Raw genomic sequence first — 27,489 nt, forward strand, 5'->3', positions numbered from 1 at the left:
GTTCGGTGATAGATGGACGTGTGTGCTGTTCGGAGCCTGGAAATGTCGATCGGTGGTTTGGCATCGAGTTCTCTTTGCTTGGCATGAAGTCTGTGCATGCCAGGGCGTGCTATTGCGTGCTGCTCCGGTGTGCTGGCTTAACTCAGGAAGTTGATGCTGTGCCTCGTAATTCAACTCTGTCCCCTCTCCCTGACTTCCTGTAGCAGACCGTCAGCCCGCCACTATCATAAAAGCTGCTGTATTGCTTCACCGGTAATGGTTGCCGTAGATCGCAATGATACTTGAGGAGACGGAGTCCACGATTCGCATCGTTTTGCTCCGGCAGCATCGAATAACTCGGTCAATGTGGTGCAAGTCCCACCTCCCCGTCCACATGGGCACGTTTCACTCTCGCGCCCACTGTTCAGATTATTTAGTTTGACATTCTTTGTACGAATTGGTTTTCCGTGCCAAAAGGCCCGTTTTTTTTTCTCCCTGTGCTGTAAGAATGGTGACGTTCGCTGATGCAAATCTCCGTCCAAATGTTAACGTTTTACTTTTGACTTATTCCTGTGTGATTCCATTCGTGTAATCGTCGTGCCTAACACCAGGCCTTTTGAAAGGCAGCATGATGCGGGTGCTCGTGGCATGCCTGGCCAGCACGAACGGGCTGCCTGAAAGCCTCTTTGTGTTCTTTTGGAAGGATCGAGGGGGTGAAAGGGGTTGATCTGCAGGCAGGGAAAAGAGGGATGGGTGTGCTTTAAGCTGAGCCTTAGTGATTTCTTCTTCCTCTTTTTTTTATTCTGTGGCTTCCTTGGTCGAATGGGTTTTCTTTTGCCAAGCTTTTAACATTTAAAAAAGTAGAGGACTGCTTAATTTGACTTTACTATTACTGATGAAATTTTTTTTAGTGCCAAAGTTTTCTGCCATTGTATAAATAAAATAAAAAAATCATTCTTTTAACCCCCACCATCTTTCTTGTTTATCAGCGCTGCCTCCAAAGCCCCCAAAGACACCGGCCCCACTGGCCAACAACAATGGAGTCAAGGAGACAAACAGCACAAACCTGCAAGATGCGGAGTGGTACTGGGGTGACATATCCAGGTGACATATCCAGTTTCTTTTACTTCTATAACGTTTTTGTAAACTTTGAAGAAGCATGTTCGAATGACGGCTTGGTCCACCACCGTAATGTCATGATGGTGGCGACTTAGCCATTTCTCATCTATACATGAGACCTCATACAAACACACGCATCTTTCCAGTACATGTGGAGTAGTGTGCCAGAACGAATGAATGATGGGTGGGTTGGGAAGAGGAGGTGCTTGGGATATTCTGTGGATGGAACAAGTTAGGATCGATTGAGGGGTTTTGAACAAACAAAGTGAAAACACCAGCAGTGGTAAATGAAAAACTATGCACTACTAATTGCAAGTTTAAGTGCAGGGATTGAACCCAAGTCTGTGTGACCACATGAAGGGGCTGCTGGGAAGAGTGCCGAAAAGTATAGAGAGTGTATCTTCTCCGGTGACGGACTTCTCTACCTCGGTGAGACAGAACTCCATACTTGGGCAGGAAGCTGAAGTGGTTCTCGCTGCCCAAACAACAACAGTAAACCAAGTTCTGGACAAACTTGAGACGTAAAATTTAAGCTGGAGCATGGAGTAGATCATCCTCTATTATAAAGATTCTGTGCGTGAGGCATGTTGGACACATGGAAAATGAATGTGTCGAGGAGCAACTGAAAACTTCAAAAGATCCACAAATTACCACTGTCAGGTACAGTCAGTCAGGTGAGGACATCAATTTGAGGCGATTGGGGTCATCGAATTACATCTGGCCTTTGTCTTGATACAAATTGTAGTCACATGCTTTCAAATGGCATTGGGAAATTCGCTTTTATAATAAGGAGGAAGTTGGGAGCGCACAAAGGGGTTCAATGATTGAGCAAGATCACAGGTTGGTCCTCAACGAAGTCCACAAAAACAAAATAAAGTTGGATATTTGCTCTGTGGCATGACTTTGTTCCACCTTCTGCAACTCACTTAAGGAGTTTACAACCAATCGGTGATACCCAATGGGTAAATTGTGGTTACGAGATAAAATGTCGTTATTTAAGAGAAATATTCCTGACTTTGTGTAACTAGCTCTTTGAAGTTTTTGCGTTTGTTAATGCTTTAATATCAAAGAACCCGCGACTACACTCTGACACTTACCAGACTCGGAGGTGTAATGATTATAGTGCCCGCTCCGAGTCTGGGAGTATGGTGGTGTTCAATCCCAGACCAAAATCGTACCAAAAAAAAAAAATGGTATGTGCTGCTTCCTTGCTTGACATTCAGCATTTAAAAGCATAACCATAGGTTGACATCCATGGGCAGAAGAAGAAAATTGTTCGTTAACAAATGCTGAATACAGTGGGAGAGGCGGCGCATTGTGACGTCTCTAGTACCCAGAGTGCCTCAGAAAATGACGGCACCTCACCTAAACTGTGTGTGTGTGTCTGTGTGTCAGCGTCAGCCCCACGATGAGCCTTATTGTTTAAAAAGGGGGAGGAAAAAAACAAACCTGGCACAACTGTAGGGGATTGTACTCCTCACCCCCACTGGTAGCGGTGCTATACGTTACATGTTCACGTAGAGAAATTTGCATCATTAAAACGTCGTTGCATTCGGCTTCATTTGATAGAAGCGCACGACTCCTTTTAAAAGCACTAGTTGACATGCTGCTTTTGCTACTCTGGACATGCTGCTTCTGCTGTTTCAACAATGGATGGAGGCCCTAAATGCCAAACACGAAATCAGAAACGTCTCCCTTGAAATATCCCCGGCCATGGACATTGTCTGGTACCTTGCCCTGCTCCCCAAACTCTCCTCTTATGGTATGCATGGAAACCTCCACGCATGGCTCGTGGACTTCCTCTCCTGTAGTACATCGTCAACGTGTGGCTCTAAATTGGAATTTTCTCATCTCGCCCATCCTGTCCAGGTTGGAGTTCCCCATGGTAGTGTTCTGGGCCCTGTGCTTTTTATCGTCTTCATTAATGATCTCTCCGACTCTCTGGAAAATCCTCTCTATGTTTTTGCTGATGACTCCACTCTCTCCTGCTCCATATCTCAACCCTCAGATGGGCAGGCACAGCCTCTTCACTCTCTGCAGACCTGGACAATATCACAGACTGCTCAAACAAGTGGAACATGTCTTTCAATCCTGATAAATCTCATACTCTCACCGTCTGGAAAATCCTCCCATCTACTTTCTAAATAATCCTCTCGAAGAAGTTCTGTCACTCAACCTTTTGGGTCTCACTATTTGCCATGATCTTTCCTTTGAAAACTACATTTCAAATCTGGCCTCCAAAGCCAGTCGCCGACTGGGCATCCTCCGTCGTGCGAAGTCCTTCCTTGGCACACCTGAGCTCCTCACCACATACAAAGCTTTCATCTGCAGCTTTATGGAATACTACTTTCCCCTCTGGGCCGGTGCTCCTGCCTCACACCTAGCTCAGCTTCACGCTGTTGTAACCAAAGCTTTCAGATTCATTGGAATCTCCTGCGATGAAGCTGATTCTGAGGGTCTTTCACTCACTCACTGCAGGCAGGTTGGTGGTCTTTGTCTTCTACAGACTCCTCTACGGCCTAGCCCCCCCAACCCTGTCTGTGCTCTGTCTCCAAAATATTCCTTCAAGGTTCACAAGATCTGCCTGCAACCCTGTTCTGGTGAACCGGCCAAAAACAAGACTCTCTGCTATTACCTTCACTCTTTCATTCCTCTTTTCTCCCGCCTCTGGAACAAACTCCCTCACTCTCTTCAATCCCACTCATCCTCCAGGTCTTTAAAACAGCTGTTCACCACCATCTCATATCTTCCCACATCCAAAATCTTGATCTTTCCTACCCCCGTTAGTCCACCCCAAACCCACCTCCTTCATTCCCTGTTTTCCTGTAATCCCCTTGTGGTGTCCATCTTCTTTATCCCGTGTACCCCGCCCCAGCCCTCTCCATTCCACACATCTTCCGATGTCCCTCTTCCCTACCGTTGTTGTGCTTCCTCTTCTTTCCCCTTCTTGTCGTGCACTCCCTTTATTATATGTTATATATTGTTGCGGTCCGCGGATTAGGATGTTATTTTTACTGAGCGGAGGTATAACCGCGGCCGAACTGTTCTTCCCCGATTTACCCAAACGTTGGCCGTATCGCGCCACAGCTACTCAATCTGGAAAACTCTAAAGCGACCGAATGCAAAGAGGAAGAAGACGTACAGAAGAGTAACGGGATTTATTATTATTTACACACATAAGCAAAAAGAGCAGTCACGATTATTTACAGGGGACATGAGACGCAGGTGACACAGTGAAGATTACTAGCTTATACAGACTTAGTTACTACCCAGGACAGAACAAACAAAGACACTGACTCACGCGGGGAATTGCAGAGTGGATTGCTGGAAGGAGGTGTGTGGCTGGAGGGAGGGGGGGGGGGGGCGGCACGGAGCTGGCTGGAGCTTGATCCCGCACGGGACGTCGGGCTGGACCTCGACGGCCGCTGATGCCACCGAGCCTGTCGTGTGCGCGGAGTCACGGGTCGGAGCTGCTTGTCTCAGTAAAAGCGCATCTGCTCTGGCGACCCAGCTCTTTCTTTGGACTCAGTAAAAGCGCAACTCTCTGACGACCCAGCTCTTTCTTTGGACTCAGTAAAAGCGCAACTCTCTGATGACCCAGCTCTTTCTTTGGACTCAGTAAAAGTGCAACTCTCTGACGACCCAGCTCTTTCTTTGGACTCAGTAAAAGCGCAACTCTCTGACGACCCAGCTCTTGTCTCCTCCCTCCTTGTCTCAACTGCTTCGGGAACGCCCCGCCGGCGGGTTATATAGGCCCCGCCCCTCAACCTTTGCGAACCTCCCCCAAACGTTCTTCCTCCGCCCTCTCAAGCCAAACCCCTTGTTCATGGTTGGTCGAGTGGGGCTGGCTCACTCCTCCCCTCTCTGACGAGGTGGGGACCCGCCTTTCTTCCCCAACCCTGCCTCGTGGCCAATGGTGGTTGAAGAAAAAACCGCCCAAAATGCAGTTGGCCATCGAAATGAAATGAAAGGGGACCTATTCTTATTTCACTTGGTACAATGGAGTATTTAAGTTAATGGGAGACACAGCCTTACCCTAAGACACATAATAAGATTTAAGCTATCGAACAGGGGCATTCTATGATTGGCTGACGTGTATGCTTATGGACTAATTACCGAGACGCCCTTTTTACCTTTATACAACTCCGGAGGCAGGAGGCGCAGAATAAACAATAATAATAATAAAGCACACAAAAAAAAACACAATCCTCATATCCGCAACAATATGTTCGCTCTTGATCATGTTTAGTTAGAGATTAACGACGATCATGTTTAGTTCAAGATTAGTGATGATCATGTTTAGTTAGAGATTAATGATGATCATGTTTAGTTCGAGATTAACGATGATCATGTTTAGTTGGAGATTAATGATGATCATGTTTAGTTCGAGATTAACGATGATCATGTTTAGTTCGAGATTAATGATAATCATGTTTAGTTAGAGATTAACGATGATCATGTTTAGTTAGAGATTAACGATGATCCTGTTTAGTTAGAGATTAATGATGATCATGTTTAGTTGGAGATTAACGATTATCATGTTTAGTTAGAGATTAACGATTATCATGTTTAGTTAGAGATTAACGATTGTCATCTTTAGTTAGAGATGAACGATTATCATGTTTAGTTAGAGATTAACGATGATCATGTTTAGTTTGAGATTAATGATGATCGTGTTTAGTTAGAGATTAACGATGATCATGTTTAGTTAGAGATTAATGATGATCATGTTTAGTTAGAGGTTAATGATTATCATGTTTAGTTAGAGATTAATGATGATCATATTTAGTTAGAGATTAACGATTATATATATATATATATATATATATATATATATATATATACATGAATATATATATATATATATATATATATATATATATATATATATATATACATATATATATATATATATATACATGAATATATATATATATATATATATATATATATATATATATATATATATATATATATATATATATATATATATATAGTTACGGAACCGAAGAGGGCTTCCCTCGTTGCCCTGCGGAGATTAACCCGCCGTTCCTTCTATTAACCACTCTCCGTTCCTGGTCGTCCCAACGCTCCCTCCCGCCCGCAGCGCCGCCAGGGTATTCGGGCCAGAAAGTCGGAATGGCCTTCCCGATGACCTGAGTGCAATGCTCGGTCGTGAGACAGGGAAGAGACGGCCGTTCGAGCTACGGTTTTAGGTTACCGAGCGGGTTTAGTAACCCGTAGTTCGAACCATTAACAAACTGCACCCGATTCTAACGTTGGCCAAATCGCGCTATGCTAAATCAATGATAGAAAGGACACGACGACTGGGAAAGATGAAACGATGCAAGGGGGTACAGTTCTCAAGACCTCCGGAGGAGGGTGTAATTACAGTGGTGGAGAAAAGGGGTAGATTACAAGGCAGCGTGAGGTAAAGACACAGAAGAGATGGGCACTTAAATACAGTCTTATCTATCCCCAGACAGACCACGGACAAACGGACAAGGTAGACTCACACGGGAGTTGATGGCAGGAATGGACAGGTAGATCGAGGCACAAGGTGCACCTTGGCTCGGGGACAGGATAAAGCACCGTCCAAAGATGCAGGGAGGTCTCACAGCGCTCGGAGGGTACGTCTTGCTTGCTCCAAGCTCGGCGCACATCTGACGTCACCTCTCTCTCACTGCGCATGCTCAACGGGGAGTGACACACCCTCGGCTGGTTGGTTCCGCCCCAACTGGGGCTGTTCTGCTGCTTCCATTGGGTGCGGGGCTTACCGGGCTCCGCCCTTGACGAGGAGCCGACAGGGAGCCACGTTCCGCCCCTGTTGGATAACCCCGTCGAGCACATGTGCGATGGCGGCTCGTTGGGAAGGCCTGGTGCCCTCCCACCACTCCTACCAACCAAGCCGGAGTGAGGACGCGCACTCCCTGCGCTCGTTGTTGTTGTTGTTGTTGTTGCTGAAGAGAACTGTGAGGAAGAGCTGCGGGGAGGTATTGGGAGGTCCTAAACTTCCTAACGGTGCCATACAATCACATTCTGGTGCAACGAAGGGTCAGAATTAATGGAAACGAATCCTTAACTGACATAGACTAAGAATAACTAGCAAGATGTCCTATCGTTGTCGACATGAGATGCGGTGGACCTGGATGCGACATTTAATGGGGGAAATAGGGGGAGGTCGGGTCTACAGAGTGTTGTTTACAGAAAATGGGACTAGGGAATGGGGGATTGGGGAGAGTTGGGAAGTATTGAGGAAATAGGGGAATATTTACAAGCGGATATGGATGGATGCAAATCCCATATCCGCAAATATATATATATGTATATATATGTATATATGTATGTATGTATGTATATATATATATATATATATATATATATATATATATATATATATATATATATATATATATATATATATATATATATATATATATACAGTATATATATATATATATATATATGTATGTATGTATATATATATATATGTATGTATGTATATATATATATATGTATGTATGTATGTATATATATATATATGTATGTATGTATATATATATATATGTATATATGTATGTATAAATATATATATGTGTATAAATGTATGTATGTATAAATGTATGTATGTATAATGTATGTATAAATATATATATATATATGTATAAATATATATTTATATATATACATACACACATTATTTATATTTGTATTTGTATTTCAATACATTGTGCGTGGAATGAGTTTGCAATGACCTGTGATTGTTTTCTCACTTTTTGAATAAGTATGTCTTTGAAATTGTGTTTAGAGTTACTAGTGGGCCCTTTGGTACATTTGGACCAAAGTTTAATTGGTTTTCACAGCCTTGTAGCAATGTAGCATACCTGCCTGCTGTACTGCTTGAGCATTAGCTTGGCTTTCACCAGGCCCAGATGTGCTGGGGGTGGTTGCTGTATGTTTTCAGGGTTTGACTCTATGAACCTTGGGTTACCAACTGGATATCATTAGTCCTGTGTGGAACAAAAGTAAACTTTTCAAACAATGCATTGGCAGTGAGTATTTGCAGACGTTGCCTCGTTCCTGCAGTGGCTCACACAGATGCAATGATTTTAACACTGCAGGGAGGAAGTAAACGAGAAGTTGAGGAACACGCCGGATGGGACATTCCTCGTCCGTGACGCATCCACCAAGATGCAGGGCGACTACACTCTGACACTCAGGTGGGTTTTGAAGTCCCAAACTTGATGTGATGTCATTATATTTATCCTTATTTATTTGCACTCTTCCTCACTCTGAACCTTTTTTTCTCTGATAGTTTTTGAAAAGAGCCCTTTCATTCAACGCTGCTACTACTTGTCAAGTGGGGGGAATAAATAAATAGAAAGTATTCCATCATTATCCCCACGCTCAATAAGAAAATTGATGGGGGTTGTTAGGGTTATTGTAATTATTGTATTGTAATTAAAAAAAAATTGTAATTGGATCCGTCTGTCCGTCACACTATCTCCTCCTAAAGACCTAAACGGTTGGGCAGAAATTAATTAATGAAACTTGTTTGTTATGATCACCACGTGGCAAGAAGGTGCAAGAGTCAAAAAAAGTCAAATACCAAAAAATCTAATGATGGGCACATTATGAAACATTTGAAAATTAAACTTTTATATTTAACTCCAAATTTGTTGTTGGGTCATTCCTGGTGGAATGTTTTGCTATTTGTATTTGTCGCCAGAGGCATTGTTTGTTTTCGGGTTGCCCGTCCGCCTGTGATCAGTTTCCGTTGCCGCGATAACTTAAGAACGGCTGCAGTGAATCAAGTCAAACTTGATATAATGATGTAAAGATAAACTGATTCGATTATGGGGTCATAAGGCCAGAGGTCCCGTTGGGTAAAAATTCTGTACTGCGCTAACTTGTGAACCAGTGATGAGATTCTGACCAAACTTGTTCACACTTTGCTTTCGGTGGGAAGCATGGGGATTTGTGATGGCGCCATCGACTTCGCTTCGCATCGGGTGCGTTGGAGTGTTGCACACGTCCACAGCTCTAACCTATGATTTGTTCTTGTGCTTCTGCGGAGTTACCAGTGAGGAACCGTTCGGGGAGCTTGTGCAGTACCCACTGACCTAGCAAGAAGGCCAAATCTAATACTTGTGCCATGTATTCCCATTTCGTATTATAATCATCATTACATCAGGCAATCAGAAAGGAACCATTGTGCTTCTTTGTCTTTCTGCATTTTCGGATTGTTTTTAGTACAGTACTGTATTTATTTATTTTATGACATTTCCTTTGCCATGGTAACCCAAGCTGCATTGCAGTATTTCCATTGTAGCTGCAGCATCTACTTTGCTCGTCGTTTTTTTTTTTTTACCCTAACCTCTGTTGTGTCATTGTGTTTGTCCTTTGTTTGCAATTGTAGAACACTGGCACAGGTATAAAAGCGATAAATGATAGTGACGGACATTATTCTGTAGTGCTCCCTATTGTGAGTGGAATATTCTCTAAATTGGGCTTTGAGTACAAAACACGGCACAACTGCTCTGATCTAATTAAAAGGGGAAGTTGAAGAGTTATCCCGGTAAGACACTGCCTCGAGTCTTTAACTACCTTGGAGTCGTGGTCGAGAACATGGTGTCACGTTTTGAGGTTTCCTTGTCTCTCCCTCCTTTATAATCCCACAGGAAGGGTGGGAATAACAAACTTATCAAGATATTCCACCGGGACTCGCTGTACGGTTTCTCTGACCCACTGACCTTCACGTCCGTGGTGGAACTTATCAATCACTATCGACACGAGTCCTTGGCACAGTACAATCCAAAGCTCGATGTGCGGCTTCTCTTCCCGGTCTCGAAGTTTCAGCAGGACCAAGTGGTCAAAGAGGACTCCATTGAGGCGGTAGGAAAGAAGCTCCATGAACTTCACAGCCAGTTCCAGGAGAAGAGTCGGGAGTACGACAAGCTCTATGAGGAATTCACGCGTACCTCCCAGGTATGTGTGGACCACAGATCCTTGCATGTGGATCTCTTACCGGTGACATGTCTGCGTTAAACTTGAAGGCCATAACATTACATGACTTTTGGGAGGGGATTTTTCTATAGCCAAGAAAAACCATTTGCAGTGGATTTGTTCAGTTTGTGAATTCTGGAATTCCTCACCCCCGTGTCTCTTCACCTGTTAATCACCGTCTGTCTTCTCTTTACGAAGTCCTTTTCGTCAAGTTATTCTTACCGAATCCTGGTTGTCCCTTGTTTTGTCTCCTCCTACACCACCTCCTCCCCTGCCCGCCAACTCGCAGGAGATTCAGATGAAGCGTACCGCCATCGAGGCCTTCAACGAGACCATCAAGATATTTGAGGAGCAGAGGCACACACAGGAGCGTTACACCAAGGAGTACATTGAGCGCTTCAAGCGTGAGGGCAATGAGAGGGAGATTGAGAGGTATGTGCTCACAGGCAGCCATATTTTCTCTTTTTAGCGAAACCTTTAATGGCTCTCTTTCTTCGTTAGTCTGCTGAAATAACAAAAGTATTTTCCGGTAAAATAAGTTATTCTTATGAATGCAACAAGTTGTGGTTGGCCCCATCCGATTGTTAATTTCATTGTGCTCAGATCCCAGATGTATGTAAATTCCATATAATAAACCACGTCAACGTGTCCATATAATTTGGGTAAAGGTATACGGATATATCGTGGTGTCCTTGTCCCCCATATGTATGGATAACCTTTTGTGACCTCCTTCAACAGGATTGTTCTCAACTACGAAAAACTGCAGTCTCGGCTGAACGAGATCTGCGATAGCAAGAAACGCTCGAACAGGACCTGGCAAACCAGGCCTCAGAAAACCGGGAAATTGACAAGCGCATGAACAGCATCAAGCCAGATCTCATCCAGCTCCGCAAGATGCGAGACCAGTACCTCGTGTACGTATACTCCGCTCGCCTTCAAATCTTGCTCCGTTAGGTGCTCCCATGTTTGGAAGCGGCGCTTCACTCATTTTCCTGGCATGCCCCGTGGACCCTTTTTTAAACTTTGGTCGTGTTTTTTACCTCCGCCACCTAAGGTGGATGGAGGTTATGTTTTCATTCCTGTCTGTTTGTCTGTCTGTGAGATATATATATATATATATATATATATATATATATATATATATATATATATATATATATATATATATATATATATATATATATATATTGTATACAAAATCAAGGCTCGTGTAAGAGCTAACACATTGAACATAAAGACATGCACAGACACATAAAAACGTGCAATGAAAGGAGCTGGAGACGAGGGAGAGAGGGAGGGAAGCACACAAGCACAACAACAGCAGAGAACAGGGATGTCAGTAGATCTGTGGAAGGGGCAGGGCTGGGGGAGGGGGGGTACACGGAATAAAGCAAATGAACGATACGAGGAATTTCAGAAAAGAAGTTGGGGTTCAAAAGAGGCGGATTTGGGGTGTTTTAACGGGGGTAGAAAATATCAAGATTTTGGATGGGGAATATAAGAGATGGTGGTGAACAGCTGTTTAAAGACCTGGAGGGAGGAGTGGAGGAGAGGGATTGAAGAGAGTGTGGAAGATTGTTTCAGAGGTGGGAGAAAAGAGGAATGAAAGAGTGAAGGTGAGCAGAGAGTCTTGATTTTGCCAGTTTCACCAGTAGAGGGGTTGCTGGCAGATCTTGTGCATCCTGCAGGAATATTTGTGGGGCAGAGCACAGACAGAGCTGAGGGAGCAATGCTGGAGAGGAGTCTGTAGAAGACAGAAAGACCACCAACCTACCTGCGGTGAAAGAGAAACGCCCCCAGAATCGGCTTCATCGCAGGAGATACCAATGATTCTGAATGCTTTGGTTTCAACCACATGAAGACAAGCTAGGTGTGAAGCAGGAGCACCAGCCCAGATGGGAGAGCAGTATTCCATTGAGCTGCAGATGAAAGCCTTGTATGTGGTGAGGAGCGCAGGTGTGCCTAGAAAATGGACAGAGGAGGATGCCCAGTCGGCGACTGGCTTTGGAGGCCAGCTTGTAAATGTGGTTTCCCAGGAAAGATCGTGACAGAACTTCTTGGAGAGGATTGTTCAGAAAGTGGATGGGAGGGTTGTCCAGTCGGTCTTTTCGGAGAGACATAGTAACAGTGTGAGATTTTGTCAGGATTGAAAGACATGTTCCACTTGTTTGCCCAGTCTGCGATTTTGTCCAGGTTTTCAGAGAGTGAGGAGGCTGCAGACTGCCGATCAGAGGGATGAGGAATGGAGCGGCAGAGAGTGGAGTCATCAGCAAAGAGATAGAGAGGATTTTCAAGAGAGTCGGAGAGATCATTGATGAAGACCAGAAAAAGCACAGGGCCTAGAACACTGCCTTGGGGATCTCCAGCCAGAACAGGAGGGGAGATGAGAGAAATACATTCAGGGCCACACGTTGACTACGACTAGAGAGGAAGTCCGCAAGCCATGTGTGGAGATTTCCATGGATACCATAGGAGGAGAGTTTGGTGAGCAGAGCTGGGTGCCAGACTGTATCGAAGGCACGTGATATGTCAAGGGAGACAGCTCTGATTTCCTGTTTGGCATTGAGGGCCTCCATCCATTGTTGAGACAGCAGAAGCAGCATGTCCAGAGTCGAATGACCTGGTCCGAATCCAAATTGATGACCAAAGATCAAGCCATTGGAGAAGAGGAAGGATTTGATATCCGAAGCAATGATGGATTCCATGACTTTGCTGATAAGTGGGAGCAGGCTGATTGGTTTGTAGTTGCAAGGATCTGTTTTTGCACCTTTTTTGTGTAAAGCGGTGATGTTGGCTGATTTCCAAGCTGATGGCAGATGACCTTGAGCAAAAGAGAGGGTGAAGAGAACAGAGAGAGGGTGAGATAGAGCGGCGGAGCAGGATTTTAGGACCTGTGGGCTGATGCCGTCTGGTCCAGTTGCAAGCTGTTGCGGCTGATGCTGTCTGGCTGTGAACAAGATATCTCAAAATGTTGTGGGCAGATTCAAACGAAATTTGGCAGAGAGGTAGCGTATGTGACACGGACGAAATGAATAGATTTTGCTGAAGATCCGGATTCGGATCCGGATTCGGATCCGGCTACTAGTATTTTAAAAAGTGATTCTTTACCATTGGGAGATAGGGCCAAAAACGATACACAGCACGATATCTCAAAAGGCTATGGACGGAATTTGGGCAAAGCCTGGTAGAGAGGTTGTGCATGTGACGAGGACGATTCGATTTTGGTGAAGATCTGAATATGGATTCGTATACGAGATTTGTTTTTTTTTTAAAGTGATTCTTCACCATTGAGTGATCGGGCTAAAACCGATACATAGCACGATATCTCAAAAAGTTATGGACGGATTTGGATGAAACTTGGCAGACAGGTTGGGTATGTGACAAAGACAAATAGATTCGATTTTGGTGAAGATCTGGAATCCAGATCTGGCTTATCAGTGGGATACAAAACATAAACTTCAGCCTGGTGGAGGTATGCACTCTACTGAGTGCCCTTCTAGTTTGTGGTTGTTTTCTCTTCGCTTCTGCCTCCTTGTTCACCACTGCTCGTGCTTCTTCCCCTCCCTTTCAACAGCTGGCTGAACCACAAGGGTGTGAGGCAGAAAAAGATAAATGAATGGCTTGGAATCAGGAATGAGAACACAGAGGAGTAAGTTACATTTTGGTTTGCTCTTTTGGCGAAAACGGCTGCTTGAGATAATTTAAGTCTTGTAAGAGGAAGATTTTGGTTATTACTTTGCTTTGTGTATTTCCTGCCATTATTAAACTTTGCTCGCCCGTCTGCCACACAACGAGAGGTGTGCGTGTGTGTGTGTTAGTGAGCGTGTGTGGCATAACTTTTTTATTTTTTACCATTTGAGCTTTTGTCGTCAAATTTTGAACAAACCTTTATAAGGAAACTATAGAGAAAACGAATTAAAATTGTATTAAAATGTCAAAGGGCAGAGTCACAATAACTGCAAATGGGCCTCACTATCCCGTCCGCCTCGCGTCAGCGTGAGACGGTCGGGTTTTGTAATCTTTTCCGTGTTTCTTGACCATTTGAGCTTTTATCATCAAAATTTCAACAAAAGACTAATAAATTTTACATATTTAAAAAAAAAATTTTTTTCATCAAGTTTCGAGTACAAAGCGGATGTGGATGGCTTTGAATTTTGAGATGCTTTCTCGTTTCCTATTTGATTGGACCATGCCTGTGTCTTGTGAATCGGAAAGCCCCTGGATTGGGGTTCCTTTGCACCGCTTGCATTTGTAACAACATACCGTGGATTTGGGGGTAGCTGCTCCGTAGCACCCTGCTCTCGCACACCCTGACTCGACTGCTGTATCACTCTACTTACCTCATTGCCTCCCACAGCCCGTATGCCATGATCGAGGACGAGGAAAACCTCCCACACCACGACGAGAAGACTTGGTACGTTGGGAATATAATGCGCCAGCGGGCGGAGGACCTGCTACGTGGCCGAGCCAATGGAACGTTCCTTATACGAGAGAGTAGCAAAAAGGGTTGCTATGCCTGCTCCGTTGTGTAAGTACATGTCGGAACGGTGTTCCTCCAACCATTCTCACCTCCCTCTGTCACCCCAACGATTTTGATACTTATGGTAATTTTTCCTAAAGCCATTTAATTTTTTATTTACGCTGGGTCAGCTGATTAAATTGTTTGTAAGTTTGACACCTCAAGCCAAAAGGAACAGAAGGAGGGGGGGGGGGTGGGGGAATGTGAACAGCAGTGGCCATGGAGAAAATAGACGTAGGCGGACAATAAGGGATGTGGGTAACAATGTGGGTAACGCTGCTAAGATGAATCGTTTTTTGCAAATCCTTTTTATTTTTAACTTTATCTTCCCCATTTCTCACCAATCGGATTCTCCTTTCTAGTGTGGATTCCGAAGTGAAGCACTGCATGATCTTCAGTACAACCACCGGTTACGGTTTTGCTGAGCCTTACAACCTGTACGGCTCTCTGCGTGAGCTCGTGCTGCATTACCAGCAGACGTCTCTCGTGCAGCACAACGACTCCCTCAACGTCACGCTCTCTCACCCTGTGCACGCGCAGCAGGGCTCTGCCCGTCGGTGAACGGTTCGGGTGGTGGAAAACGTTCCCACTTTTGACTCGATGCCGTCGCCACCTCGATTCCGCAGCCGTCTCGTCACGGCCGGTGTTGCCCACTAACGCTTTCCGCAACCTGTCTGTGTGGCCTTGCAGGCAGCAGCGAAGAGACTTGTGTACATATTCTTGAGGAAGTACTCACCCTATTCAAACTTGCACCTTCTTTGTTTTAAGGCATTCTTGCTCTAGGGACAGGATTTGTCACAAGTGAACTTGTAGGTAAGGCCATTCCATTTTCGATTTTCTGCCGCAACGCAAGGTACTTGTTACTCTGGAATGGTGTGGGAGAGGAGATTGAGGCCTGATAGGGGAGGGTGATGATGCAGAGCAGGAGAGCATCTCTCTGTGAATCAAAGAGACTATCTTATATTGAGCGATTTACCTTTTAAGAACTGAAAGACTGCCATTTTGTGGAAGATGGGCAGAAGTTGAGAGGAACCCGTCGAGCCCCGTTGGCAATTCACATGCCTTTTCGCCGTGGTGCTACGATCTCATTCATGGGTAGGCCATGCTATGCTCCATGGCCTTTCCACAGACCTTGCAGTGCAAACCTCCATCAGGTGCTGGCAAAATAAGACTCAACGATAGGAAACGTTTCATTCTGTCTGCTTTTCACCAGATTCTCGGTTTCCGTTGTGTGCTTGTGACATGAGCCAATTTCTCATCTGCCGCAGATGGAGCAAACGTTATCCGCATTCTTTATGCTTTTATGAGCATTGTGAAGGGGAAGTGTCTAGTGATTTTAGTTATCTTGTAAATACATTCTCACATGGTACTCCCACAAAAGCTGCTTTTATTGTAATGGCAAAAGCAAAATGTTTTTTTTATTTCCTGTGGTTGTTCTTCGTGGCCTCTCTCTCTCTCTCTCTCTCTCTCCCTCTCTCTCTCTCTCTCTCTCTCTCTCTCTCTCTCTGTCTCTGTCTCTGTCTCTCTCTCTCTCTGTCTCTGTCTCTGTCTCTGTCTCTCTTTCTCTCTCGCTCTCGCTCTCGCTCTCTGTCTCTCTGTTTCGCTTTCTCTCTCTCTCTGTCTCTCTCTCTGGCTGTCTCTCTCTCTGTCTCTCTCTCTGTCTCTCTCTCTGTCTCTCTCTCTCTCTCTCTCTGTCTGTCTGTCTGTCTGTCTTTGTCTCTCTCTCTGTCTCTGTCTCTCTCTCTGTCTCTCTCTCTCTGTCTCTGTCTCTCTCGCTGTCTCTCCCCCCTCTCTTCTAATGCTTTTGCTCGGTTTTATGTTTCTCTGCAATGTAGAACTGGACAGTGTTTTAACTTGCTGATAGAGAGGATGAGTCGCCAGCAGATATCGTGCTCATCTGACTGGGCCTGGTGCTAATCGTCTTTGGCCTTGTATGCATCTCGTTGTCTCAAACTTTTTATTTTTATTTTTAAAGACGTTTTGTAGTGATTGCCACTTTAGTTCAATTCCTTTTAAACGGCGGTCGTGACTGGGCATTGAAAGAGGTCCCCCTCTCCCCCCACATCCTCCCTTGCTGTTGGCAGGCAGCATCATGTAAAAGCGTTGTTTCGAAAGGTTTTTCGAGTCGAGCGAAGAGTTTAACCCAAAGCCGTGGTGTACATGAGAATCTGGCAGCCCTTTTGCAGTGAGCGTGGCTAAGAGCACGCTAGGCAGCTCGACGAGGCCATCGTCCGTTTCCGCCTTCTGACCTTTTGTTCCAAAAGCGCTCGGGAGGGTAACCGTGCCATGCTCCGGAGTAACTCTCGCTTTTGCTCGGGGTTTCGTTTGCACTGAGACCCGAAGGGTTCCCAGCAACCTGGAATGTAATAGTTGTTGTTGTTGTTGTTGTTTTTCTTTTTCTTAAATAATATAAAAGCTGAAAAGATGTTATGCTGTTGGGTGCAAGCTTAGATAAACAAACAAACAAACAATAAGCGAACGATTTAGCAATAAGTGACGCATGGTTTCTGGGCTGGACTTTTTTGTACCGCCGAGATATGTTCGGCTTTATTGTGAAGCTGCTATAAAGGATGAGGCTATGAATCGTACAACCGCCATGATAGCACGTGGCCACAACGCAGCCAGGAGGATATGAGGACTAAAGATTAGACAAGTGTAAATGCTTTCTCTACGTGCACAGTGGCTGAAGGTTCTTCTTCTTCTTTTTTCTGCAAGTATTATGACGTGTTAGAAAACAGGTATTGTTTATTTTTTTATTTTTTTTTTAACTATTTCTTTGGCTCGTGTACATTGTGTATGCAGTCTGTGACGCTTGCCAAACCTTGTACCACCTGTTAAACCTTCGTGCAGTTCTGCCGTGTTTATAGACTATTGTATCAGCCTATTTTTCTCAGTAATTCAAACTTTGATGGTACGATAGATAAAAAAAAAAAGAAACAACATTTTTTTTCTTCTCTTGTACATGTTTTAGTATACGTTGCTCTGCTTCCGAGTGCACTAGAGTGTGAAGGCTTTTCATGTAGAAAACTGGCGCGGAAGTGGTCATGCAGGGCAGTGGTCAACGCGTTGTGGTTCCAAATGCAGAAAGTTGTTTTTGTATTATTCTTTTCCTTTCCATTTCTTCCTTGAAGGGAGGAGTGGGTATTGGAGCAATGTGAGCGTCAGCATAGTGATTTAGACATAACTGGTTACAGCTGTTTGCGATAACACCATTTTGTTTTGCTGGCAACCAGACTGTTTACAAGTTGATCGCACGGTGAGCCTGCTGCCCGTTTGGGCCGCAGTCTTTGTGCAGGACCAACGAGCAGGTTCGTGAGGGTCGAAAAGACTCTGGCCTGGCCATTTGCCTCAGCCAGGCAGCCCTGGCCCTGCTCCGCCCGCGATGGTGAGAAATCGCCATTCTCGCTGTGGATCGGGGGATCTGCTATGGAGAGCTCTCATGATGGGATGTATCAGGGTGCTTGTACCATGGTTGTCTGACTGACTTGCTGGTTTGTCTATCTCCATTTTTGTGCTGTTACCATCCATGTGGTTGTCTCCGCCGATAACAATAAAAAAAAAAAGACTTTTGTCTGGCATTCTTCAGCTTCATTTTGTCAAAACTATGGCGGTCCAAAGAGCAAGAAGCTGGTGTGCTGCTTTATTGAGGAGCTGGTGTCTCCTAGTGGAGAGACATCTGGATGCTCCGAGTGCTTTGCTGTTTCCCGATTGTCCTGATTTGACCATGTGAACTGCTCCATAGAATAATGCAGTGATGGGCAGTACCAATCTCTTCCAATTGAACACTCTGCTCAAACTTTTCTCATGGACATGTTCTCGAATTCTAAAATTATGGAAAATTAATTGGAGGAGTGGGAAACTCCTTCGATGAATGCTGCCCAATCGGAGCCCTTGCGTGGTACGTGAATCCATGTGCATCTGCAGTTGTACAGATACATTGTAGGTTTCTGCATGCTCCCGGAAGTCCAAAACTCCTCACTTGTCTCGTAACCTAACTGGGAAGACGAGGAGTTTGTTAACGTTGGTCGTGACGCCGTTCATTTCATAAACCCAAAGGCATTCAGACTCACCGGTATTCAGACTCTCACCACCAGCACCAAATAAACTTAGTTTGCAGGTGTCTGTTGAGACGATGCTCGTCCCAATTACCCATTACATTCCTAAAGGTATAATTGCGGTTTTGGGGGCGAAGAGGATGGTTTGCCAGTCATGCCAAATGAACATGGGGGAACTTGCCCTGGCAGGATTTCTTCCACCATGACATTGCCTGCATTAGGTCAGGATGCTCCGATGCTATAATCGTTTATAGATCACGTTGAACTGATGACACACCTGCTATATGCACCAGACCTTTGCCCCAGTGACTTGTTTACAAATATGAAACATTGCTGCTGTGATCACAACTCTCCAGCTCAGGGTTTGTGTTGGCCATTCATCATTGGCATCTAAACACCCCTCGAGAAGTCTTTGCTGCAGCTTTCAGATCATAGGTGGACAAGTACCAAATGTGTACAACATTCTTGGAGACAGGTAAAAAACTACCAGAGAGGAATGGGGGTAGAAAATAGTTTCGAAAAACATAATCGTTGATTTATTTATTCGTACGCAGTCTTTGGCTGCTTGGCTGCCTCATTGTCCCCCGTCGCACCGCGGAGCGAAAGGGGGACTATGGTTTTACTCTCCGTACGTGTGTGCGTACTTGTACTGCAATATCTTTATAAAAGTAAGCAAAGGACCGAATTCTAATTTTGTGTGTGGGTGCAACGAGGCATATGGAAGAACCCGATTGAAAATTAGGTCGCCACGTCAAAATCCAAGATGGCGGTCACCATATCTAAACCTTGTGAGCGCGGTCTTGAAAAGTAAATGTCTGAACCTTGTGAGCGGAATATCTTGAAAAATAAATGAACTACTAACTTCTTATCTAGTGTGTGGGTGTATCTACGCATAAGGAAGAACGCTATTGAAAATTGGGTTGCCACGTCAAAATCCAAGATGGCCGCCACCATATATATATTGTTACGGATCTCGGTTACGGCACTCCCCTTACCGAGGGGGGTTTAATCCCCTCGTCTATCACACTGGCCGTCCGAGTCCTGGAGCTATGACGTCACTTCCGGTCAGCGCTGAATAGGGTAGTAGGCCAATTGTTCCTATTAATCTAATTACCAGCGCCTTCTGGTAAGCGAGGAAATGAGCCCCCCCGAGCCGCGGCTGTAATGGACACGCCGAGCGAAGCGAGCCACGACTCAGGCCGTTAACAAAAGGACTAAACCTGACTATAGCGGTTGGCCAAATCGCGCCACAGGTACTCAATGGGGAAGAAAAGACGGAGGCGACCGAATGACAGGAAACCAGAGTAAGGGAAGAACAAAGAGTGGGTTTATTAATTATATACAAAAAGCCAAAAGAAGAAGCAGTGAAAGCAATATACAGAGCAAAAGGACACAGGGCAAGCTTAACTATACAGTCTTACTTACAACCCCGGACAAACAAACAGACTTACACGAATAGGGAATGGCTGGAAGGGGGAGAAGGTCCAAGCAGATGGCAGGGCAGGAAGGTCCGGGCAGATGCACAGTGTCGAGGTCCGCTCCAGTCCACGCTCCGGGCTTGAGGCGAAACCCGGCAGCAGCTGCACATATGGTTTCTCGGACAATGTGAATATCTGGCGATATTGTCATTGTCAACGGACCCACTCTCCTGCCTTACGATTCAGCGTGTTCTCCTCTTGTACCTTGTACTTCGGACCTTCGCACTCATCTCTCTCGCACTCATCTCTCGAAGCAGTCCCTCGTAGCCGCTTTTATTGGGCGTTCTTGTATCCAGCTGCCGGCTCCTAGGACACGCCTACCGGTCGGCTCACCTCGACCCTGGTTGGCCGGCGAGGGCTCGCTGGCTCCACCTCTTGAAGGGACATTGACAGGCCACGCCTCGTTCCTGGCGCTCGAACCCACACCTCCCCTTTTGCCTCCAGATTACCGCGTGCGTAATGGCGGCTTGGGGCCAGCAAACAAAACCAAGACAAAGGGCAGCGAATGCGGCCATACTGCTACTGCACTTTGAAGAGAGGGAGATGATTGGGGATAATTGAGGGGGCCTATCTTATTATTCCCCTACCGGTGTACACCGGAGGGGACTATAGGTTTGCACGCCGTCCGTCAGTCCGTCAGTCCGTCACGCAAAGAACAGTTTTCCGGACATTTTTTCTAAACGCTTAAAGCTAATGATTTCAAACTTGGCACATCGTTTCCTCATGATAAGTTACAGATAAAGTTCGAACTTCACGACGTTTCGATCATTTTTGACAAAGTTATGGCACTTTGAACTTTGGGAATTCTGATAATTCTGATGATCCTTAACTCAGTGCTATTTTAAGTTTTAATTTCCTTTAAAAAAGATTTTCTCTGCAATAATAGGACCGATTGAGATCAAATTTTCACCATAGGAGGGCCTCGGTCTGCAGAATATTTTAATGGTAATTATGACATCACGGGTCACGTGGTTCGGGCGCCATATTGTTTTTCGTGAAAACACGAAAACCCCTTTTTCTCTGCAACGGCTGAACAGATCGAGGCCAAACTTTGCAAGCAGAATCGCATACCCATGACGAACAAAAACGTCAACGAGCATGACGTCATGCGTCACATGGTTTCAGAGTTATGACGTTTTTAAGCATGAACCTTTAAAACCGAGCCCCTCCCTCATTTTTGATCCAATCGAGGGGAAACTTCACAGATCTGTTCCGCATGTCAGTCTACTAAAATGTCCTTTTGGAATTTGCGATAGCTCACGTGGTTTGGCAGATATCGTTAATTAAACGAAAATGTTTTTAAAATGGATATCTCTTGAATCGCTTTATTGATCGACGTGAAACTTCATACTATAGTAGAAGTCATGAAGACTAACAAGTGTGCAAAATTTCAAGATGATTGGATGTACGGTCTGGAAGCTAGAAGTTGTTATTGCGTGAAGAAGAGAGGCGTCAAGTGTGCGGATTTAATTATTTATCACATTGTACAGACTGAAAGCATCGTTGGACATGACCTGTCGTGGTCATTTTTACCTCAAATAAAATTCTAATTTAAGATTTGTCAATAGCTGAGGTATATTAACAAACGAATAAAACAGATTTGGTCAAATTCTGACTTTTTAAACTCGATCGCATTTGACAGAGTTGTGACAAGCTGAGGAAGAAGAAACCTCGCATTGGCTTCTCCAATGTGCCATAAAAAATGGATATCTCTTGAATCGCCAGTACCTCAGACCGTGAGTTGGTAATAATTTATATAATTCACACTGCAATACGTGCAGGCCGCTCCACGGAGCGACCTTGCGGGCTTATCAACGAGGCGAGGCGTGACACACGTGTCTCAGCATACCTCCGATCAAGTTTGAAAACTAGCATCAACCGTGCATAAATTTGCATATTCGATCATTTTTGACAAAGTTATGGCACTTTGAACTTTGGTAGGGGACATGTATTGCAGCACAATATTCAGAATGCTTGTTTGATTAATGCAACGCAGATTCAACTATTGGGAACAGATCCTTAACTAAAACACATAATAATGAGATAACTACAGAGAGGTCCTATGGTGTTCTACGTGTTGTACATGGACTAACTAGGGTGCGATCTTTAATATTCCAAATAATGGGGATGTTTACAGGGGATTATTTATAATGGGGCTGTGCCGCTGATGCCATGCCTCTATTATCAGTAAGCTGGGCACTCATTTTGCCAACCTCGGAGGGAATGACAGGCTGAGTCGACCCGCCTGGTGTTAATTCAACAGCACGACAGGCTTCAACACCAGACCCTCAGATGTTAAGCCAGCCAACGCCAGGCTTAGACGCATCTTCGTTGCAGGAGATTGCAATAATCTTGAAGGCCTTTGTTGTCCCCCGTCGCACCGCGGAGCGAAAGGGGGATTATGGTTTTCCCCTCCGTACGTGCGTGCGTAAGCGAAGGACCGACTTCTAATTTGGTGTGTCGGTGCAACCCACGTCAAAATCCAAGATGACCGCCACCATGTATGTCTGACGCCATGTATGTCTGAACCTTGTGAGCGGAATATCTTGAAAAACAAGCATTCTGAGTATTGCGCTGCAATACATGTCCCCTACCAAATCTCAAAGTGCCATAACTTTGTCAAAAATGATCGAATATGCAAATTTATGCACGGTTGATGCTGGTTTTCAAACTTGATCTGAGGTATGCTGAGACACGTGTGTCACGCCTCGCCTCGTTGATTGATAAGCCCGCAAGGTCACTCTGTGGAGCGGCCTGCACGTATTGCACTGTGTGAATTATATACTTACCAACTCACGGTCTGAGGTACTAGTGATTCAAGAGATATCCATTTTTTATTAAATATTTTCGTTTAATTAACGATATCTGCCAAACCACGTGACCTATCGCAAATTCCAAAAGGACATTTTAGCAGGCTGACATGCTGAACAGATCTGTGAAGTTTCCCTTCGAATGGATCAAAAATGAGGGAGGGGCTGTGTTAAAGGTTCATGCTTTAAAATGTCATAACTCTGAAACCATGTGACGAATGACGTCATGCTCGCTGACTTTTTTGTTCGTCATGGGTATGCGATTCTGCCTGCAAAGTTTGGCCTCGATCTGTTCAGCCGTTGCAGAGAAAAAGGGTTTTTCGTGTTTTCACGAAAAACAATATGGCGCCCGAACCACGTGACCTGTGACGTCATAATTACCATTAAAATATTCTACAGACGGAGTCCCTCCTATGGTGAAAATTTGATCTCAATCGGTCCTATTATTGCAGAGAAAATGTTTTTTAAAGGAAATTAAAACTTAAAATGTCACTGAGTATTGGATCATCAGAATTCCCAAAGTTCAAAGTGCCATAACTTTGTCAAAAATGATCAAAACGTCGAGAAGTTTGAATTTGATCTGTAACTTATCATGAGGAAACCATGTACCAAGTTTGAAATCATTAGCATTAAGCGTTTAGAAAAAAAGTCCGGAAAACTGTTCTTTGCATGACGGACTGACGGACTGACAGACGGAGGGACGGCGTGCAAACCTATAGTCCCCTCCGGTGTACACCGGTAGGGGACTAATAAGCGAAGTACCAACTTCTAATCTGGTGTGTGGATGTAGCTAGTCATAAGGAATAACGCTATTGAAAATTGGGTCGCCATGCCAAAAATCCAAGATGGCCGCCTTGCGTCTTCCACTTTGTCAACGCACATCACTTCACCGACGGGGGACCGAGGCATAACGCTTGTTTCCACTGTCAAGATGTGAGGCAGGGGAGCCAGCCCAGAGGGGGGAGCAGTACTCCATCAAGCTGTGGATGAAGATCTTGTTGGTGGATACGAGTTCAGGTGTGCCAAGGAAGGACTTTGTATGATGGAGGATGCGCAGTCGGCGGCTGGCTTTGGAGGCCAACGTTGAAATGTGGTTTTCTCAAGAAAGATCATGGCTGATAGTGAGACCCTGGAGTTTGAAAGACTGAACTTCCTCAAGAGGATTGTTAAGAAAGTAGATAGGAGGGTTTGCCAATCCTTTTGGAGCTAGATAGACAGTGATCGTAAGATTTGTGGGGATTGAAAGACATTCCAAGTGTTTAAACATCTTGTGATTTTTGTGAAGGTCTGGGGAGAGGGAAGAGGCTGCAACCTGCCCATTTGAAGGTGAGCAGATGGTGGAGTCATCAGGCAATAGATAAAGAGGATTTATCAGAGAACCAGTGAAATCATTTATGAAAATCAGGAATAGGACTGGGCCCAGAACACTGACTTGGGGCACTCCAGACTTGGCAGAGAGAGGAGATGAAAGGATCCTGTTGAGTGCCGCACATTGGTTACGAGTACAAGTCAGCAAGCCGTGTGTGGAGTTTGCTTTGGCCGCCATAGGCCATTGTTAGCCATTTCCACGGGGGAAAGAAAACAATCCATGGACACGTTTCTGCCTTCCTGTCTATCATCAGAGTGGAATGAATGCCCCTCATCATTTTAACTGACATGCTGTTTCATAAGGAAGTAAAAATCTTGAGCACCTAAAAAGAGAGGCCATACCTCCAGCACCACGTTTGGTTTATTAATTGAGATGACAAAATAAACGAGAAATATGTCGTGCACAGCACGATACTTGCGAAATCCCTAAAATAAGTTGTTGGCTTATGTTGACCTCAAATAATTGGTGGTTGAATTCAGTGACCAGATATGCAAGTCCTCTTAAAATTTCAAGTCAATCGGATGAAAATTGAGCATTTTAGAAAAAAGACAAAGTTTGTGACCTTTGGCCTATGTTGGCCTATTGACCTTTTTATCCCAAAAACAAGAGGCTTCTTGCTTATGACCAACTCGACCATTTGGTGAAGTTTCGTGAAGATCGGTTGAAAATTGTGACCTGTAGGCGACTGACAGACAGACAGAATAACACAGAAGACCAAACAATATACTTGAAAAATCTTCGATTTTCGCAAGTAATAATTGTAATGTGATCCCAAAATCACTTTCAAGGGATTTCTACAAACTATTAAGGATATAACAACACTTATCAATCAAATCTGAAATTACATAAAATCAATCATTGTGACCCCTCTTTTCCCTTGTAAACTGTTTCAACTGCATTTGAGAGAAGCAGAAGAACCACCTTTAGAGGCCATTTTTCCCCGCAGAGCAGGGGTTGGCCTTTTTTGGGCACCATAGTCCCCTTTTTGAAGCAATGTTTTATGGCCGGATGCCCTTCCTGCCACCAACCCTGTTGGTCAGCTCTTGCGACACCCAGGGAATTACCAGTGAACTGGTGCTCAATTTGCCGACCTCGGAAGGATGAACAGGCTGAGTCAACCCCCCTGGCGTTAATTCAGCAATTAGACCGGGATTCGAACCCAGGATCCCAAGCCAGCACCCTAACCGCTAAGCCAACACCAGGCTCAATTTAATTTGGATTCATTTCGTTAGTTTATGGATTATGTTTGAGTCAATCTTTTTCCAACAGTGTTGTCATGCACTCCAGAGCATAGTCAGACTGCTCACACAAAATTATATTTCTCTCAAATTTATTCACTCTTCTTTTATTTTGATAAGGAAATGTGTCGGTCAATAGCTAGAATGGCACTGTTCAGCATTGACGCATAACATAATATGTGAAATACAGTTTGTGTGTAAGTCCTGGATTTGCGCATTATTCAGACTTGAAAACTCGGGTAAAAACCGAAATTACGAACAACGACCTTCCATTTTTTTCTCGTTTTTTTGCATAAAAGGCCGTCAAAAGTACAGGCTGGAGTTTTTATTTATATTGTTACAGATCGCGGTTTAGATGTTATGATGACCGAGCGGTGGTGTATTACCGCGACCTAACAGGATCCCCGACTCACCCGATTCCACCCAAACGTTGGCCGGGTCGCACCGCAGCTAGTCAATAGGGAAAAGACAAAGGCGACGAATGCAAAGAGGAAAACGAAGGCAAAGAAAGGTTTGGAAATACTACTGAATTTATTGACTATTTACACACAAGCAAAAAGAAAGCAGTCACGTTTATTTACAAGCACATAAGACGCAGGTGACACAGGGAAAATACTAGCTTATACAGACTTAATTAACCCAGGACAGAACAAACAGAAGACAGACTCACGCGGGGAATGACAGGAATGGCAGGAGGTGGATGGCTGGAGGTGAACGCTTGGTGGAGCCAACGCGGAGCTTGGTGGAGCTTTGGTGGAGGTGAACGCTTGGTGGAGCCAACGCGGAGCTTGGTGGAGCTGAACGCTTGGTGGAGCCAACGCGGAGCTTGGTGGAGCTGAACGCTTGGTGGAGCCAACGCGGAGCTTGGGGGGTTGGTGTGACGGGTTCTCTCTCCTTCCCTCACAAGCTTCAGGACTCTTTCTCTCTCTTTCTTAGTCCCACCCAGTCCAACAACTTCCTCTCTTGCTTAGTCCAACTCAAGGCCTTCCTGTCTTCTGATCTCCTCCCTCCTCGACTCCTCACCGCAACCAACGCAACCACTGACCGCCACCACCGACTCCTCACCGCAACCAACTCACGACTCACTTCCGTGCGCGCCTTTTATAGCGCCTCCAGCGATTAAGCCGCCGGCGTTTTGGACACGCCCATCGGGGTGCTCACCTCGGCCCTGGTTGGTCGCGCGACCCTCGGGCTCCGCCCTCGATGACGACGGGCGGGTACGCCCCTCCTCCCCTCTATGACGAGGTGGAGACACGCCTTTCTTCTCCGACCCTGCCTCGTGGTCAATGGCGGTTATTGGAGGGGAGGTGATTGGGAATCGAGGGCTCAGCAATGACGAGAGGGGATGTAATATGGGCAATCGAGGCTCGGCAATGACGAAAGGGGATGTGAAGGAAATGGGGATTTTGGGGATGGGAATGAAAGGGGATCTATTCTCTTTCACTGGTGCAATGGAGTACTTCAATTAATGGGAGACACAGCCTTACCCGAGAACACAGAATAAGAGATAACTATCAACAGGGGTATTCTATTACTTGGCTGACGTGTATGCTTGTGGACTAATTATGGGATGCCCTTTCACCTTCACACAGCTCCGGAGGTAGGGGGGCGCAGAATAACCAATAATAATAATAGTACAGCACACAATCAAAAAAATACAGTCCTCATCTCCGCAACAATATATTAGACTTCAAATATTAATCACGACTTATTGTCCCCCGTCGCACAGCGGAGCGAAAGGGGGACTATGGTTTTCCCCTCCGTCCGTGTGTCCGTCCGTCCTTCCGTCCGTCCGTCCGTGCGTGCATGTGTGCGTGCGTGTGTAAGCGACGGACCGCATTCAAATTTGGTGTGTGGGTGCAACCCACGTCAAAATCCAAGATGGCCGCCGCCATGTATGTCTGATGCCATGTATG

General features: G+C 45.1%; 1 protein-coding gene across 1 annotated transcript in view; it reads left to right on the forward strand.

The window, feature by feature from the left end:
- LOC137422500 (phosphatidylinositol 3-kinase regulatory subunit gamma) overlaps positions 1–18,193 on the forward strand; it is a 304,184-nt gene extending 285,991 nt beyond the window's left edge. The window contains 9 exon segments of the mRNA XM_068109241.2: positions 969–1,083; positions 8,220–8,318; positions 9,780–10,086; positions 10,394–10,536; positions 10,843–10,904; positions 10,907–11,018; positions 13,679–13,753; positions 14,462–14,632; positions 14,986–18,193. Coding sequence (XP_067965342.2) covers positions 969–1,083; positions 8,220–8,318; positions 9,780–10,086; positions 10,394–10,536; positions 10,843–10,904; positions 10,907–11,018; positions 13,679–13,753; positions 14,462–14,632; positions 14,986–15,184 — 1,283 coding nt within the window. The 3' untranslated portion in view covers positions 15,185–18,193.
- Positions 18,194–27,489: the final 9,296 nt, after the last annotated feature.

This window comes from Myxine glutinosa, chromosome 1 (assembly GCF_964187855.1).
Source record: "Myxine glutinosa chromosome 1, kmMyxGlut1.1, whole genome shotgun sequence".
Classification (NCBI taxonomy): domain Eukaryota; kingdom Metazoa; phylum Chordata; class Myxini; order Myxiniformes; family Myxinidae; genus Myxine; species Myxine glutinosa.